The 19,610-nt window shown below is 41.2% G+C and overlaps 1 protein-coding gene across 1 annotated transcript in view; it reads left to right on the top strand.

Moving 5' to 3' along the window:
• LIN9 (lin-9 DREAM MuvB core complex component) overlaps positions 1-19,610 on the top strand; it is a 77,006-nt gene that overhangs the window by 21,743 nt on the left and 35,653 nt on the right. The window contains exons 2-6 of the mRNA XM_019549558.1: positions 7,214-7,246; positions 10,393-10,487; positions 13,060-13,164; positions 14,756-14,889; positions 18,711-18,836. Of these exons, the coding sequence (XP_019405103.1) occupies positions 7,214-7,246; positions 10,393-10,487; positions 13,060-13,164; positions 14,756-14,889; positions 18,711-18,836 (493 nt within the window). The remainder of the gene's footprint in view (positions 1-7,213; positions 7,247-10,392; positions 10,488-13,059; positions 13,165-14,755; positions 14,890-18,710; positions 18,837-19,610) is intronic.

Raw genomic sequence — 19,610 nt, 5'->3', positions numbered from 1 at the left:
TCCTGACTCCCTTTCGTAAGCTATTAGTTGCTCCACTCTTTCCGTCCGCTCCGCCTCCTCCGCTGAGGCACCTAATTTCCTTTTACCGCCCCACTCTTTTTACCTGGCGACCAGTGTCGCTCTAGGGCAGCGGATTTTGCCTCCGCACTTTCCTTCAGGACTTTTACCATTTCCAGCTCCTGCTTGAGCTGGACCACTTGTTCCTCCAGTTCCCCAATCCTCAGCCGGCATACGAGGTCTTCCTGGCTTTCCCCTAGCCCCTCCAGGGCTGAATTCTCACCAGCCTCCTCCATTTTCCCTATGGCCTCGACCTTGCCACAGCAGGCTGAGTAATGGGCATCCATCCTCTACCAAGCGTAAAATGGTTTCCGACACCATCCCTCTTTCTCTAGCCCTCAGGTTCGTTTCCCTTCTGCAGGGCCACGGGTTCTATCCCCGTGCACGGCCGCGTTCCCGGACAGTGCACCAGTTTGTCATGGAGTGGGTGCAGGGGTGGCTGTGATCCTGCTAGTGCCCCCTGCCATGTCAACTTAGGTGATGCAACACCCTCTTATCCTCACCCGCCACGTCTTTGATGGCAATTGGTTCAATTAGGGAGGCTGCCTTTATCTCCTAATACATGGTGTAAGTTGAACTACCCCTGCTCCGTATGGGGTGCCTCAGTGCACCCCCACCTTAAGGGCTAAGGCATGCCTCCAAACCTCCCCTCTAGCATGCCCCAAGCCTCGCAGCTATTCCTAGACATTATCAAGCCCTTACACTTTAGCACCCTACCTGGCACCCCTGAGCTGGTTTCACCACCAGCGCCCCCTGTCTGGGGCCTATGCCGCACTTCTTGTGCTCGTTGCCCACTCTGGGGGCCTATGCCGTGCCTGGCCCCTTGCCCTTCTTCGGCTTCATCTGCCTGAGGGGAGCCAACACCGCCCTCAGGGTTGGGGTCTCTGCCCCTATACACTGCACCTCACTGGCACAAACAGCTGCGCCCCACTGGCACTAGGAACCCCCAGATTATTGGGGAGCTCCTGTGAGGCCTCCTCACACCCCTACAGCCTCCCCCGGTCCTCCGGTTTAACCATAACTCAACCATGAGCCAAATGACTGCAACATAAACATAAGAAGCTTCCTGGCTTGTAACACAAAGCCTGCACTCACTTGACTCCTTATACCCCTTCTAGGGTTCTCTCCCTACCCCATGTCATCATTGCAGCTGGTCAGGCTGCAACCGCCAACTCAGCCTGCTCAGCTCTCCTGCTCCTGCAGCTGCCAGAAGGGAACTGTCCCTAGGCTCTGGCCTGGGCTGTTTATAAAGGCCTGGCCCTGCCCCCTTCTGACCACATGACCTGCCTGGTTGCCCCAGCAACCGGCACCTGGGCTGCCCTGGAAATTGGCAGCTAAGCCTGCATCGCCCTCATTAGTAGCGAGCACCCTAGTGCTCCGCTACATGGGGTTTCTGTTTTAAGTAACAGGTTTTTTTTTTAACTAGAAAATATTTAAGACAGGGCTGTCCAGCTGGTGGCCCATGGGCTGCAGGCACTCTGTGAGAAGTTAAGTTGTGGCCCCTGAGCTCTTGCCCAATTTCCACTCTGGCTGCAACAGCAGTTGGAGTCTGTGGGATTCCTTCTCTTTCAGCTTCCACTTCTTGCCACAGTCCTAGGGGGCAAGGTGGTGCAGTGTGACGCAGGGAACTGAGGGTAAGATGGGAGCTGCTTGGGCACATGATGTAGCAGTAGTGTGGGACAGCATGGGTACAGTGGGGGAGGGAGTCTGCATGGCATGTGGTTTTGCTGGGGGCATGGCTCATCTTGGTGCAGCCCTCACTGGGTCTTCAGCCACTTAGATGTTGGACAGCTCTGATTAACCCTTGGATCATTCTAGAAGGCAGGGCAGGGTGGCACTGATTAACTTGTTCAGAGAGGGATGAGCTTTCATAGGCTACAGCCTGATCACTGTTCAATAGATACAGGCATACTATGAATGAGAAGAAATAGCTACAGTGAACTTCTCTGTGGAGCAGTAGGCAACTTCTGCAGACCTTCTGTCTGTCTATAATTGAATAACCTAACTGAGAAACCATCTCCTGATTCCCATCTTCTATAGTTTTCTGAGTAAAGGAATGTCTCAGTGTTATAACTTCTATCACTACACAGCGTACTTCATCAGATGCTATGAATGGACTTGCAGAGATCTGGGGTACTAAATAGAAAGGAAAAGGTCATTTAAATGCAAAGGATAGGGAAAGGGGAAGGAAAGGAAGCACCTAAGAGAGGTGAATGGGAGGTAAAGCTCGAGGGGGATAAACAAAGCAGTTAACCCATTGAAGGAGAGAGGGGTTATAAATCCAGGTAATGGGATAAGGATCCAGTTCTCTGCTGAGACCATACTTAACACAATGCAGTCAGTGGGTGGTTTCTGTACTGCAATTTGTCAGTTTCTAAAGTTGTATTTTTTTAAGAACAGCTACTCTGAAGTCAGTGATAGGATGTCCAGGGAAGTTGATATTCTGCCACAGGTTTGTGTGCTTTTCTGGAACTGATGTCAGATCAGGAACCACTCATTCTTTCATGTAGGGATTGCTCTGACTGCCCAATATAGACAGCAGAGGGGTACTGCCAGAAGGTGATGGCATATCTGAAGGTTGTAGAGGAGCAAATGAATGAATCCCAGATATTGTAATCCATGTTGTTTGGTCTAGGAACAATCTGACCTTTGTTGATGAGGGGACACAGCTGGCATCTGGGTCTGTTGCAAGTTTTGGTGCCTCAGTGAGAATAGCAGTTAAGTAGCCTGCTACTGGAGAGAGATCATTTGACGCTGCCTGTAAATCAGGACAGGTTTGTCCCTGAAGGCTGCCTTGAGATTGTCATCATTTGCCAGGATGAGTTGGAGGTCATTATTGATGTGGCCAAGGCTCTGTAGGTTACAACAAGAGGGATTTTATTGTCCTTGTCACTGGGTTGGTATTGTAGCAGATTTAAGTCTGGCCCTGTTGATTTTAGTGGCTACAGTTTGGGGATTGTATTGTAAGTGTAGGAATCCCTGCTTCAGACCCCTAAAGTGTGCATCCTGGTCAGTGGGATCAGAGCAGATAGTTAACTTCATGATCTTCCTTAGTCTGGGGAGTTAAAATCCAGACTTATAATATCCATGAGTAATGTGTTATTGCTGCTCTGTACTCCTTCCAGTCTGTTTGTTGTATAGCATTGATGTCAGTGGGCAATATCTGACTTACTCTTCAAATATTACACCAAGCACATATGCATTTTTATTGCTTTAACCCTTTTTATTTTTAAAAATAAAATAAGATGGTTCATTTAGAGTGGCTGTTTATGTCTGTATCTGCCATTTAAGTGTGTGAATACTTTTAACCCTCCAATTACCCTAAAGACCTGGGTTTAACAAGCCCCTTCTTAATGACTGATCTGAATTCACTGAAGACCAGGAAAGTGGCTGGCCTTGATGACATACTTACTGAACAAATCAAGCAATTTAGACCCAAGAATTGGTCCTCTGCCTGTACAATGCATGTGCAGCCAGTCAAAAAGTTCCAAAGATATGGCAACATGCGCATGTAGTGACGCTTCTAAAGCCAGGGATAGATCCATCCAACCCAAAGAGTTTCAGTTCCATCTCCCTGCTATGCCACACATACAAACTGTATGAATGACTGATAATGAACCAGCCTTGCCCCATATGTAGATAAACACCAAATCCCTGAACAGGGTAGCTCTTGCCCTGGGAAATTAACAATGAGCCAGCTGCTCAATCTAACTTAACATATTGAGGATAGTTTTGAAATAGGCCAGATCACTGGATCTGTGTTCATCAAACTAGCTGCCACCTGTGATGCAGTTAACCACCAATGACTCCTCCACAAGACCCTGGAAATGACAGAAGATCTGCATCTTATAGAGCTAATACAAACCCTGCTTGAAAAGAGATGTTTTTCTATCGACTGAATGGGAAGAAGCAGATGGAGGTGACAGATTAATGGTTTCCCCCAAGGAAGCATACTTGCACTGCTGTTAACATCTATACAAATGACCAGCCAATTGATTTGGAAACAAAACATTTAATATATGCAGACGACCTGTGCATAACAGCCCAAAACACTGGCTTTAACCATGTTGAAAAATCCCTGAGGCACTAATTGACCTAACTTCATACAACATTGAAAACCAATTGTGTGCCAACCCAGTGAAAACAAGTGTGTGCCTTCCATCTGAAAAACCATGAGGCCAATCGCCAGCTCAACATTACATGGTCTGGGACTGCACTATTCCACTGTCCAAACCCAGTTTACCTTGGAGTTGTCATTGATAGAACCCTCTTGTACAAAGAACGCTTGAAGACAAAAGCAAAAGTGAGTAGTTGTAGCAACATTTTATATAAGCTCACCAATTTGAAATGGGGAGCTAACACCTCAGCCATCCTAACCACTGCTCTGGCTCTCAGGTTCTCATTTGCTGAGCATGCATGCCGTGTATGGGAGAGATCTGTAAATGCTAAGCACCTTGAACCCCATTCTGTATGATAGCTGCTGATACATCACAGAATTTGTGAAGCCTACCAGCCTAAACAGTGTGTACCTGCTGACTGGCATCATGCCACCTGGCATCAGAAGAGCAGTGGCCAGAAGGATAGAAAAATCAAGGCAAACTGAAGGTTTGAGACACCCATTGTATGACCATCCCGCTGCAGCACACGCATCTGAAGTCCTGCAGGAGCTTCCTCACCAGTACCCAGCTTCTCAATGCCATACCCGAGGCGATACAACTACAGATATGGAACACAAGACTGAAAAAAATACCTGACAGCAAAAATATGGACATTTCAGAAGCCGAGTTTTCACCACCAGGGACTTAACAAACCATAGCAAAGGTTGTGCTGTCTCAGCGGCCTGCGTACCGAAGTTGGATGCTCCAAAGCGTTACTGAAGAAGTGAGGCCATGCCATTGGTTCAACCACCTGTGACTGCAGCACAGAGCTTAGACTATGCAACACTTCTTGCAATGCCTGCTGGTTGAAGACGTGTACGATGAAAAACGTCACCAAGTACAATAAATGAGCCCAGGCATGTGTAGCAAAATGGTAAAAAGTGGTTGTGAGACACGAAAAGAAGACTCTGCAGTTTTAGTTTAAGAAATTATATTTACTAAACTTGTCGTGACTTCTCTTGTCACTTTGTTTCTTACAAACACGTTAATATGTATTAAAGTGCTTTTTACTCCATTGCTATATGTAAAACCTATGCAAATGAGTAACAGAGAAACTGACCTGTTTACAAAGTGCTGCCAAATGCAATTAAACCAAATAGAAAAAATTAAGAAAAATTCTTGTTCTCTAAGCTTGCTTAATTTTGGCAGTCACTTAACTAGATCGCTGAAGGTAACTCAATCAGCTCTAATTTAGGGAAGGGACTACTTTAGTCAAACAAGGAAAATTTGCTGGCATAATTATTCTGGTATAATTGGCTGTGTGGATACTTTTATTTCAAAATAAGAATGCCTTTGGTTATGTTGCTTGGTTGCTTCCAAAGCATTGTGAATGAAAGTATGAAAAAGGCACTTTTATTCAATAATGAGAGTGTCCACTAGGAAGTTTAAACCATTAAATTTCTTCATGTAGAGTCAGGTAGAAAAGCTTGTTTCTGTTGAACTGGTTATATTGTAAAATTCTAAGATAATGTTGACATTGAAATAAACCATTATAATTCGAATCTTTTAAAATTAAAATGTTTCTGGTTTTATATTAGATTTTGTAAAAGTTCAAAATAAAATACTTCAGATACCTGATAGAGTCCCTGGAATCTAATTCACCAGCAAGTTATCAGGTTTACATAATTAAGCTATTCATTATGGACCAGACAAAGGGCCAGTATGGTCACTTTATGCCAGACAGGCACAATTCTCAGCTGTTGTAAAGCTGAAGAAGCAGGCTCTTATGCTAGCTGCATCTAGCCCCCTAACTTATCAAGGTGAGGGGAGCGCTTATGAACAGGGAAGATGCAGCACAGCTCTGCCAATTTATAGCAGACTTGTGGTCTCTAAGTGACCGCACAGCAGCTGTTCTAAATCAGAGCAGCTTACAGGGTTAGGTTGGGACAGGGATAGCTAACACGTCCATGAGCTGTATCAAGGTCCATGATGCACCTCCCATTCTTCTGTAACAATGGGATGTCAACACAGAGGAGAATCTGACCCTATAATTTTAATTCTGTAGATGTAATAAGGTTTTTATTTAGTTATTTTAGGATAAGGAAATGAGTGGTAATAAGATGGTAGCAAACATTCTGGAAAAAAATGATACAGTAAATGTAGTTTTTGTTGTCATCACTGGATATGTTACTCGGAGTTGAGAGGCATTGTATTGTTTGCATTATTAACTGACACAGAACCAGAATATACAATTCAGTGGGAACAGACTAGAACTCCTTTGTTGCTCTTGCAAAATTTTCTGGGAATCAGAGATGAGTGGGAGTGTGTACACGTACAGGGTTGCCACAGGAAAACAAACCTCCAAATCTTTGTAGAAGAGAATCATCCTGTAGGAATATCTACCCCTCTGTGCTGCACCACTCTGTAATTTTACCAGGTCAGTTTCTCTGACAACCTAGCAAGCCAATCCCCTGTCACTGTACAGAAGCAGTCTTTGAGAAGGCTCCATGAGAGATTATACTACTGCAAACAATTAACCCTCACTGGAATTTCTTTGAGAAAATCCATAGATTAAAACAGAAATGCAACTGTGGTGGGGAAGGTAGTTGTTTCACCCTGCTACCCCCCAAACCCTAGAGATCTCCTTGGAAGTACTTGTAGAGGGGTTTCTATACATGTTATGGGACTTGGTACAGGGTTAATTGATGAAATTTGGAGGCTTGTATTATACAAGGAGATCATATAAGATTATCTAACAGTCTCTTTTTGGCTTTAACATATGAATCTCTGGGTCTCTGAGAGGAGAAGATTGCACCAAAGAGAATTGTGGAAGGGAATAATTAAAATTTTGAATGTGTTTTTTTTAAGATCTGTTGAACATATGGGTGTTGAGGGCATACTTGTTCACTGACTCAATAATCAAAATGTTAATCTAAAAATAATTCCTTTTCCTTTGCAAGCAGGGCATTATATAACTGATATGTAGATTTTATACTAGTTGGAAACGCACTTTGAAAAAATACTTTGATTTTTATGGACTCTTTTTCAATGTATTGCAGGCTCATCAGCAAAAGCACTCGTGAGCTTGAAAGGTAAGAAATGCAGTTTTTTATTTAGGTGTGAAATAATATGGATAAACAGACTAACATAATAAGAGGTCCTGGTTTCAGAAAGTTTTGCCCAAGGCAAATAATGACAATAGTTTTTATAATACATAAGCTAATTGTTTTATTTTAGATTGCTGTAGATTTAGTAGTCTTGTCCTCGTTACTCAAATCCCAGATATATTGCAACATTTTTGGATACTGCTTTTGAGAATGAAACCCTTTAGCAGTTACTTTCTGGGAACACCTGATTTCTCTTTATGTACTGCATAGGCCTCAGGTTGGATAAGAAAATTAAGGCATTTTTTCCTTCTCTTTGGGTACGGTAAGAGAAGTGTTCTTAGTTGGATCTTTACTTAAAATGAAATTTATATATTGTGAAGGAAACTTGTAACCTTGCTGTGTTTTCCACCAAGAACTAGTGGACTAACTCAACATAGCTGTTTATTATTTGTATTGTTCCGTTGCAGAACGATTTTTTTTGTGAATTCTGCATCAAAATTGTACTTTGCCTGGCATCAGATATTTTGTTATATATTAGAAGGCCCCCATTTACAGTGGAGAGAAAAAACAACCTATTTATTGAACTAGCTTTAAGTAGCCCATATTTTGTTTGGGCAATTTAGTTCCCTCTGACTTACGGTAGAATGCATGTGTTCATTTTAGAAAAAATTGTTCTAGAAAATTATTTTAAGTAGTAATACTAACAAATTCTGTTTGTAGGTTGACCTCTTCTAAACACCATTTTGAAAATAATCTTGCTAATACTGCCTTATTCCCAAAGTAAATGCAAGCAGCTTCTTTTGCATGCTAGGCTGTCAGCAAATGGAATGCCTAAACATATTAATTTCACATGGATATGTCCGAAAGTGCACTCTGGATGTGTGCTGGAATATTTGATAGAAAAATATTAATTCTCTAGTCAAATGTCTTCTGGCAGAGGCTAATTTAAAGGCAGAGTGTCAGTTAGTTAAAAGCCAAGTATTTTTTCTGTCTTGAAATGGTGGGAAGTGTTCTTTGGATTCTTTATATCCTATATATTGCTTTACCAAAAAAAAAAATCCTATCTGCTCTTTAGCAAAGTGATCAAACAGTGCCTTCATCACTCATTATATGAGACTTACAATTTTGTTAATCACTGCAAAAATTAATTCCAAAAACTGTTAAACCACCATCATTGATGCCTTTGCATAAGCCTGAAAATAGTGCAAAAATGAACACACAAGAGAGAAATATTTTTGTAAAGATACCGTCCATGCAGGATTATCACTCCAGGATCTCAGCTCCCTGTCATGGAAGAGATGGAACTCCCAAAATTTTGAAGATATTTTTTCTTTTAAAAAAATATTTTTGGCCCCTACAGACAGTGGTAGCTGATAGGAGCATGAATCAGAATCAATCTCCCCTTCATCAGTTATGATGCACAGTCACCGGTGTGTGGAGGGTGGCAGAAGGGGCTGGCTCATGCTCCTGCCTGTTACTGGTTCTCTTACTGGGCCAAAAAATCTTACGAGCTTGACAAGTTCCAACTTTTTTATGCTACAGAGTTGAGACCCAGAAGTGCGAATCCTTCAAGATGGTAAAAACAGAACTACAAGGTAAGTACTTTTTTTTCACTTTTCAAGTGGTAAATAACAAAATTGGAAATCTCCAATTTTTTTTTTCAAATGTCATTATCTTTAGCAGTGTTTAATGAAAGACCATGCAGTTGATCCAATAACAGATATCACCCAAACAAATCTTTGCCTCTAAGAAAAGCCCCTAATATTGGGCCATATTCAGTACCACAAGGCTGAGCCTTGTGTGTAGGCTCTGACTATATCCACTTCTTAGGAGTTCCATCATTGTATCTAATCTTGGAAGGATATATGCACCTGCTTAGCTTTGTGCACTTGGAGTAGTTTCATGTTAGGAGGTGACCATGTGAACAAGTTCCCACAAAGTAAAAGGGAGAAGGGATTTATTGCATATGAGATGCTCCTTGGTAACTTTTCATATGCACACTCTTAATCATAGTAGAAGAATGCTAGAGCACTTATTGAGGACTAAGCTACCCTGGGTCACTCTAAGTTACTGTGGAATAAGAGTGTGCTTCTGACTAGTCACCCTGTAGCAACTGGTAAACAATATATTTCTGCCCACCTTTTGCCTTACAAAATATTGTTCAGATGCCAGTGCCCTAAGTATTTAGAATTAGGCCAGTCAAAAGTCCTCCACAACAGTATGAAAACCCCTAAGTTATGGAATTCACTATCCTTGACACCCATTTTTATCCATCTTTACTTACTTTCAGACAAAATTTAAACTTTAGTTTTCAAAGTGTTTTCTTTTGTTTGTTTTATATGACTACTGATAGTGATAACCACTGATGATGGTGATTCAGAAAGTGTCTTATGGCAGTTATGCAGGTGATGTTGAACAAATGCAGCAATGAGGGTTCTGTTTGCTAAGACTTAAGGAATAGAGCATTGACATAGATTTCTCATTCTATATTCCAACTTGGACAGTTGTGCTCTCCCAACTTGGATATCTTCCATAATTTGCTATCTTTCATAACTGTTTTTTGATAATTTTCTGTATACAGTTTTGTAGTGCTGTTGTATGCTGTTAAAAAGGTCCCTTTCCACCCCCAGAGAAGGAAGGTAGATGAATAATTTTGCATGTTTTATTATAAACTTTTGTCCTGAATTACAGAAATATTTTTAAAGAAGAACTCTTGTAAGTTGCACAGTGAACTTTTAAAAAAAGATTACTTAAAAAATATAAACATAAACTAGCTGTACATATCCATGTGGTTCTGTGCTAGCTGTGATAGCTGCCTAGGTAGCTTCTATTCTGATGTGACATTTAATGGCAGACAACATGGATTTCAAGAGATCTAAACACTTCAGCAGGAGAAAACAAGAGTTTTTAGACCTTAATGTGCAGCATAATTCATTTAGCCTGCTTTATAGGGCATTTGGAAAAATTTGTTTGAGATGGTAGAATTTTAAATCCATTTGCAAGTAGCCTTTAAGAAAGTGTTAAAAACAGCAAAGAAAAATACTTTTAAAGTGGAGTTTAAAGGTACCTTGCTAACACTTTTGGCAGTAGTTAGATTAAAAATGTATTAATGATATATGTCTGTTCAACAGAAGGAAGCTTATCCAGCACATGGAATGAAAAGTACAGTTCCCTACAGAAAACCCCTATTTGGAAAGGCAAGAATGCTGGCTCTACTGTGGAAATGGTAAGAAGCAAATACTGATTTCTAAGAAGTGATGTCAGTTACGTTTACTGTTAATATAGTCATTCTCTAAAGTAGGGCCAGAGAGTTGTAGCAGTGATGGTCCAAGAAATATCTGAGAAGCAAGGATTTTTGTTTAGTGATACCTTTCATTGGACCAACTGTATAGTTGGGAGAGATGTTAGACTTTTGGATACTAAGTGCCCTTCTGGGATGGAAGCAGGTACTTCTGAAGTCTTCCCTCTGCTCTGTTCCTGGTTTACAGTCCTCCTCCACTCCTTTAAAAGCCTTTTTTATTTTATATATAGAATTAAACGCAAGTCCCATTGTTTTATCTGATATTTAGCTTAAGCTGTACCTGCTGTTTTTCCAGACTTGAGGACCTTGTGTGACATCTCTCCCAACTATACTGTCAAGCCGAAACAGCCCATTTCTTGCATAATACCTTAAAGTCATCTGTAAATCAAGTGTTATTTCATAGTTTGTGAATGCCCTCTAAATGAGTAGCTACGTAAGGAAAATATTCTGTACAAATCAGTGACAGGAAAGCGTATCATGAATATAACTAGTAGAATTAAATCACTAGCCTGTTTCAAGATAGTTCTCAACCATTTGCTACTTTATCATCAACAGTTTGGACTTAGCATGGGTGTCCTGTAGTTTCCTGGCTTTCTCCCACACTTTGAGTCTGATCTGGATCTGTCACGGCACGTCTACACGAGACATTTACTGTAGTAGACTAATTGGCTATGCAGTAAATGTCTTGGCATCTACACATACAGGGCTATTAGGCTGAAGTAAGCTAATAAACTCTGCAGGAGGATAGTACTTGTATTTACAAAAATACAAGTACTATCCTGCTACTGAGTTTTTTTAATCTGCAGCAGCGCATATGTAGATGCTACCCCAGCTGGCTGGAGCACGAAGGCACTTCAGTGTAGGGGCTGCCAGCTGGCTCTACTGGAGCACCTTCATGCCCTAGCCAGCCCCTCTGCGGTACGTTGAGCCAGGTCAGAGCAGCCGTGGTCTGGCAGCCTGACATCCTGGGCTCCCTGCCACATGGGGCTGTTCTGACCCTGGCTCAGTGTGCTGGGGTACCAGGCAAGCGTTCAAACGTGGTGCCTGGCAACAATAAACTCTGGCATTATATGCACCAGAATTTATTGCTTCAAATTAATCACACGTGTGGATTCATGTAAATTAGGAGCAACTCCATTGTTCTTAATAGAGAAACTGCTAAAAGTGAGCTCTTCATTTAGTTTTGCCTCTTCCCAACCCCTTTTAAACTGGCATGCACCAACAGTGGACCCAGGAACGGGGCTAGCATGGGGTGCACTGTCCCCTACCTGCCCCCTCCCCCCACTTTGGCTCTGATATGCATGTATAAAAAAATGAGCTCTGAGCTCACTGCCTTTTTAGAGTGGACTCCTGATAGAGCTCTGCATGCATGAGATTTTTAAATTCACTAGCTGATCATTGGGAGCCAGAAACACCATTTTCACACTGCGTCAAAGTCCAGGGAGTGAGCACCACCATTGATCATCCCCTCTTTTCCCTTGCTGCTGAATTCAGAAGGAAGGGGAGGCAAACAGCACTCTGGTTACACCTGGAGCTCAGATTGACCAGATGGTTATGTTAGAGCTCATTCTGCTTGCATGACAGCCAAAGGGCGTTTGGAAAGCACTGCCAACCCCCCCTATCCCTGGATCCACCCTTAGCTTGCACCACAGGAATTGCTAGCAGGGTGCAGTCCTTATGTTAACCTGGCTTGTGGGTCGGGGCACAAGATGAATGTAGGAAGAAGGGGAGCTCAGAAATCATGTGCAAGAACCTGTTATAGCCCTATCCTTTATTTTTAGTGAAGACCATTTTCTTTGGCATATTAAAAGGAAATAACCAAAAAAAGTGTTTTGAAAACAAAATGCCACACATTTACAAATTCAATTTCCAGTTTTCTTAACCTTTACTATTTTTGTATTGGAGCTGTCATGATTTACAGTTAGTATTGAACAGATTTAAATCTTAAATTCCTTCCTTTCTTGCTCTAGAGCTTTATATAATTTAAACATTATTTATCATGGTTCCATTTTTAGCATTTTGTGGTATAAAGGAAGTTTTCGAGATAGAGGTTTTAAATTTTTTTTAAATACATTGTTTGGTGCATAGCGATTCTTGAAGCAACACTATAAAGTTTATTGTCGTAATCCATATTTTTGTGTCATTATGTATTAAACAATGTGCATTATGTATACCAGTTGTTTAGTAATAAATTAAAAAACTCCTTTTGGCAGGAGCTTATCCAACTCAGTTTTTTTATTCAGACTGTATCAGAAGAAATGCATTGTTTGAAGGCACTTTTCTCTTTAAGCCCTGGCAATTTGCTTTTAAAAGGTGAAACTAATGGATCCCCTTATCATAGCTGTACTATCAGACAGTGCTTCATAGAAATAATTATGTATCACTCATCCAAAAGCATAGGCAGTAAAGCACAATAGCTATTATGCACATTAGCAGATTGTGCATGACAGGAAGAAATGAGTTTTTTTCATTTGTTTCTTTATTTTGGTACATACAGCCCTTCAGAAATTCAAAGCGGAGTCGTCTGTTTTGTGAAGAAGACGACAGACAATTAAATACAAGGTCACCCAAAAGAAATCAAAAGGTTGCAATGGTTACTCAGGTATGTATGTGTCTATATGAAGACATTTATCAGAAAGGGAGGTAAATCTAGTTATATTGATTGAAAATCAGATTTTATTCGCTCTCTGTTTACATAGTCAATTTATGCATTTTGGGGTGCAATAGACTTGTATATCCTCTCTTTTCCACAACTGGGTTCCTGTGTGAGGTTGACAGTGTTCGTGTTGATTCCCAAAAGTAGGAAAATAGGACAGTAGGGCTGAAAGGGGCTCTTGTGTCCTACTACTGCAGGCAACCACATCACCTAATCACATTCATGTTTTAATTAAGCTCCATTGTAAAGTAGTGGGTTGGTGGCTCCCTAACTCCCGTAACAAATATGTTTCAGAACAACATGAATTTGATAATTAGAAACTTTCTAAATTCTTGCTTAAATTTATTCATGGCTAGTTTATAACCATTTGTTTTTATGAAAACATTATCCTTGAGCTTAAAATGCTTGTCTCCTTCCTTAGTATTTAACCCTGGCTATATTTGTTGAAAGCAGTGCTATCTCCTGTCAGCCTTTGTTCTGCTAGGGCCTATATCAACCAACTTCTTTTGGTCCCCTGGTCCCCTTTTTGTTCCCTGTACCTGCTCCAGTTTGAATTAATTTTTCTTGAATGCAGGTGGCTAGTCTTATTCCAGGCAAGTATTCCAGGCCAGTATGCCAGTATTCCTGGCAAGGTCTGGTATCTTTCTTCTCTGTTAATACCCTTGGGTTTGTCAGGGAAAAATATGAAGTAATACTCTACTGTGTTCAAATTTAGGAGTAAGTTAGCTTCTATATCTGTCCACTAAGGCAACCCCTGTTTCACAAACATTACCATGCGATTATGCTTCAATCATGTTTGAAAATTGTTCTTGTATTTTAGGTCATACCCATAGCATGGCTGGTGAAGTTGTTTTCAAACACAGTTAAAACCTGCAGAAGGTTGTATGTACATACCTAGTATGGTTATCAGCTACCAAAAAACCATGTTCGGACACTTTTTCCAAGGCCTCATCTTTATCACACTGATATTGCTAAAATTTCATATACAGTTCAAGTTAAAGAATAAAAACTGGAAACAGTACTTCAGAAAAGGTGCCTGCATTTTAGTCACCATTTCATGTGTGCTTGTTGGGCACAAGATGAATTAAATATTCCTTCGTATGTTGGAGATCACCTGGAGCTTTATGTACAGTAATGCCTCTACCACTGCTGGACCTTAACTAGCAATGTCCGTATGTCCAAAAAAACCTAGGGTAGAGAGTCTAACCAGCTAGTAGTAGTGGGTGATACTATCTCTGTTAGTTTGTGGCATCAGTTCTTTTATTGCTGGCTGTAATCCTTAGCATTTTATATTGATATTACCTTTGGAATAAAGAATTTAAAATATTGAACAAAATATTTGAATTAAAATGTTGCAGGTTCTACTGTACTTACTTTTAACCAAAGAAATGAACTTTGCTTGTCTTGTTGAAGAATTCTAGAATGGCTCCACTCTATCTGTTGCATTGTCCCATTTTGTATATTTGCTATTGTAAGTGCTTCATTTTCACCTGGGAAATTAAATCACTAGTAACCACTCTGTTGTTTTTTTGTGTAGAAGTTTACTGCAACAGTGCCAACACCAGACAAGAAAGCATCACAGAAGATTGGTTTGCGGTTACGTAACCTACTCAAACTTCCCAAAGCACACAAATGGTGCATATATGAATGGTTCTATTCAAATATAGATAAGTATGTATTATTTCATCATATATTATGAATTTGTCACACTGGAATTGAACTGTAAATTCATAGAATCATATGGGGTTGGAAGAGACCTCAGGAGGTCATCTAGTCCAATTCCCTGCTCAAAACAGGACCATCTCCAACTATCTCATCCCATTCAAGGCTTTGCCTAGCCAGGTCTTAAAAACTGCCAAGGTTAGAGAGTCCACAACCTCTCTGGGTAACTTATTCCAGTGCTTTACTACCCTCCTGGTGAGAGATTTTTTCCTAATATCTAACCAAAACTTCCTTTGCTACAACTTGAGACTATTGCTCCTTGTTCAGTCATCTGCCACCACTGGGAGCAGTCTAGCTCCATCTTCTTTGGAATCACCATTCAGGTAGTTGATGGCTGCAGTTAAATCCCCTCTCAATCTTCTTTTCCAAATTAAGTAAGCTGCATTCCCTCAGCCTCTCCTCAGAAGTCATGTGACCTAGGTCCCTAACCATTTTTGTTGCCCTCAACTGGACTGTCTCCAATTTGTCCACATCCTTTCTGTAGTGGTGGGGGGGCCAAAACTGGACACAGTACACCAGGTGTCTCACAAGTGCTGAACAGAGGGGAAGAATCACTTCCCTGATCTGTCTTGATAATACTCCTACTATGCAGCCCAGTATGCTGTTAGCCTTCTTTACAACAAGAGCACACTGTTGGCTCATATTCAGTTTATTGTCCACTGTAATCCCTAGGTCATTTTCTGCAGAACTGCTGCTCAGCTAGTTGGTCCCCAACCTGTACAGTGCATGGGATTGTTCTGTCCTAAGTGCAGGACTTTCCACATCTCCTTATTGAACCTCATGACCAGTCCTCCAATTTGTCTAGGTCTCTGTCAATCTTAGCCCTACCCTCCAGTGCATCTACTTCTCCCCGTAACTTGATGTCATCTGCAAACTTACTGAGGGTGCACTCCACCCCTTCTTCCACATTGTTGATGAAGATATTGAACAAAACTGGCCCCAGAACCAATCCCTGGGGCACTCCACTTGATAACAGCTGCCAGCTAAACACTTTGAGCCATTGATTACTACCCTTTGAGTTTGATGATCCAGCCAGTTTTCTATCTGCCATCCATCCAACCCATACTTCCTTACCTTGCTTGCAAGAATGTTGTGGGAGACTGTACCAAAAGCCTTGCTAAAGTCAAGGTATGTCATGTCCACTGTTCTCCCCAGATCCACAGAGCCAATCATCTCATCACAGAAGGCAATCAAGTTGGTAAGGCATGATTTGCCCTTAGTGAATCCATGCTGAGTGTTCCTATTCACCCTCTTCTTCTCCAAGTGCTTAGAAATAGATTCCTTGAGGACTTGCTCCATGATTTTTTTCCAGGGACTGAGATGAGGCTGACCGTTCTGTACTTCACTGGATCCTCCTTCTTCACTTTCTTAAAGCTGGGCACTATATTTTCTTAAAGCTGGGCACTATATTTGCCCTTTTCCAGTTTTCCAGGACCTCTCCCAACTGCCACAAGTTTTCAAAGATAATGGGCAGTGACTCTGCAATCACATTGGCCAACTCCCTCAGTGCCCTTGAGTGCATTGTGGACTTGTATATGTCCAGTTCTTTTAAATGGCCCCTAACCTATTCTTTCACCACTGTTGGCTTCTCACCTTCTCCCCAAACTGTGATCCCAAGTGCAGTATTCTGGGAGCTGACCTTGCCTGTGCTGACCGGAAAAAAAAGGCTTTTCTGCGTCATTTGTCACTAGGTTGCCTCCCCCATTCGGTAAGGGACCCACACTTTCCCTGATCTTCCTATTGTTGCTGATATACTTGTAGAAACCCTTCTTGTTACCCTTCACATGCTAGCTGCAACTCCAGTTGTGCTTTGGCCTTCCTAATTTCATCCTGACATTATAGTAAGGCATCTGAACTTTCTGTCTTGACACTGAGATTTTCTTTTAAATAAAAAAGAAAAACATACTTTTGCAGTTCCAAGGTTCATGACTAGTACCCAGCTTGAGAGCTCATTTAGTATTCTATGGCATGTTTTAATTTGTGTTGAGAGCTTCCTTCAAGTAGCCTATATCAAGAGCCAGCAACCTTTTAAACCTGAGGGGTGTAACAGCCCAACTGTTGTCCAACATAGGCCAGGTAGCTTTGGCTGCCTGTAAGTGGCAGGGGGGTTTCCCCGTGTCCACACTGCAGGCAGGCAGCTGGGAGCTGTGCCAGCATTGCTGCCACTTCTCCCAGCCCCTGGCTCCTTGGCTTTGTGCCAGCTCAGCTGCCAGCCTTTGGGGAGTTGCATCTGGCATGTGCAAACTGCACCTTTGCTGCTGTTGTTTCTCCCATCTCTCCCTTGCATTACCCTGCCCTGCCCTGTCCTGTCCTAGCACAGCTCCCCACTAGGGCTCTGCAAAGCTTCGGTCCCTAATTCGATGCAACCCAATTCACTGGCCAAATCTCCAAATCTGAATTGAATCGGAGGACCCTTTAATCTCTCCGAATTGATTTGGAAAGATTTGGAGATTCAGACATAGAGACAGCTTTAAATGTTTTTTCTACATACCTCTAGGTAGCAGGGGCTCTTGAATGCTGTGATGCTGGGGCTCATGGAGTGCCCTACAGAAGCACGGGGGGCTCCCCAGTGCACTCAGCAGCAGACCCAGAAGTACTTCCAGTCCACTTCTAGCTTTGCTGCTGAGCATGCTGGAATCTGCCTGACCCTGGCACAGCTCCTTGCTGCCTGGCCCCAAAACAGGCGCAGGCAAAGCTAGTTTCTGCCTGCAGTCCATATGTTGCTGACTTGGCCTACATCAAATGGGGAAAATGCAAAATCCTCATTGTGTTTTAGCTCCTAGTATAAGAGTGAGAGTACTGTTAGGGAATTTCTTGATGTTTGAGATTGGTGGTAGCAAAGTAGAACAAGAAATGGATGCCCTCAGATTTCCCTTAGATACTACCTCCATAACAATCATGAATGCTGGCTGCTTAGCATTCCAGTGATCTCCCTCTTGATTTTAATTGATGAAGGAACTTCCTGCTAGAGCTGTGCTACCATGTCTTGTTGAAGTTAAGAACGAAAACTAGCAAGATTCCCTCCAGCTCTTCGCTGGTTCCCCACAATTATTTTGGTTCTCCTAACCTGCCTTTCAGTCTATTTGTAAGGTCTTTGTTTCAGGTGGTTTTGCCCCCTTTTTACAAGATTTCAACACTTGTTCTCCCAGCATCATTGTTAGGGCAAATAGTGTTTGGAAGTGTGTTGTTGTTTTTTGGAGGGTTTTTTTGGGGGGGGTTGTATTTTAAATTATTTTTTTTCAAATCTTGTCTCTAATTTTGAACTGGTGAATTTAAGAATTAACAATTACACTTCTGTGCTTTCAGCTGCACTTGGTATATAGCTCTTTCAGTGTTGTTTTGGGGTAGCACCTTGCTTCCCAAGATCTCACTGATTCATAATGATTTGCTTGGGTGGACTGCTGTGTCTGCACTGAGCCTCATTGACTTCAGTAGGGCTCTGCACAAGTGTAGTTGTCCAGCATAACATAGTGTAGGAACAGTTGTCAGTTTTTCCACAAAGCATCAAGGGAGGGGGGAAAATGTAAATTAAAAAAATGGAATGAAATATAAAACCCCAGATATTGGTGAGAGGACCTAACTATTTTATACTCTCTCTCCTCACCCAACTGACTTAATTTCAGTGTAGTGGTGTCTCTTGCATAAAAATGACTCAATTTACACTTTAACATTTGCAATGTATCTGTTCAGATTTCCTGTTGTGGGGACTGAAGTTTAACATCTGATGGCTAAAATTTACAATTAACAGAGTACCAATTGCATTTTAACAGGCCATTATTTGAAGGAGATAATGATTTCTGCGTATGCCTGAAAGAGTCTTTCCCAAATTTGAAAACCCGAAAATTAACAAGAGTTGAATGGGGGAAAATCAGACGATTAATGGGAAAACCACGAAGGTGAAAATATTTTCATTTTTTAAACTCTGAAGAATTATTGTGGTGTGAATTGAAATTGTTAACTTTTTCTGGACTGAACGTACTAAAATGCAGTTGCACAATTTTGAGGCAGATGATAATGAATAATAATAATAATATAAAGAGGACAGCTAGCCTTTATCCGTGCATATATGAAAGGTTTATAGGAACTGACACTTTTTTTTCCCTCTCAGTTACTTAATTGAGTTTAATTGACAGAGGTTGCCAGTCATTGCACAGTTATTAGGACCCCTTCTCTCTAATGCTACAATGTCACATGGTGTGGAAAAAAATCTGCTTTGCCCTGCCTGAGTTTTGAGGGACTACGGGATGGGTCAGAAGGAATGTATCCTTAGCTGGTGGCTTAAGATTTTTATTTATAAATAAATTGTATTTATGTATTTGTTTGTTTGTTTGTTTATTTTTATATAGATAGGTAGGTATAGGTGTATATATAATGTTATATATATGTATGTGTGTGTGTTTGTGTATGTGTGTGTATATATATGTATGTATGTATGTAATTTTAATTTTGGTTTTAATAATGGAGCCTATATACTCCAGGAGATCCAAGAGAAAGGATGGATAAATTATACTGCATGTGAAAAAGACTGAACAAAATAATAAAAAATATAAATACTAAAACTCAAGTATTGAATATATTTTGTAAATCATATTATCAAGTTAAATTGGATAGTTAGTCCTATGAAGGCTATTTCATCTTTTCATCTTTCAATTTTTCAAGAGGAATAGTAA

Source organism: Crocodylus porosus, unplaced genomic scaffold (genome assembly GCF_001723895.1).
Source record: "Crocodylus porosus isolate Cpor-Errol unplaced genomic scaffold, CroPor_comp1, whole genome shotgun sequence".
Taxonomy (NCBI): Eukaryota; Metazoa; Chordata; order Crocodylia; family Crocodylidae; genus Crocodylus; species Crocodylus porosus.
Note: the sequence above shows the minus strand (reverse complement) of the source record. Positions and strands in the feature narration are given on the sequence as shown.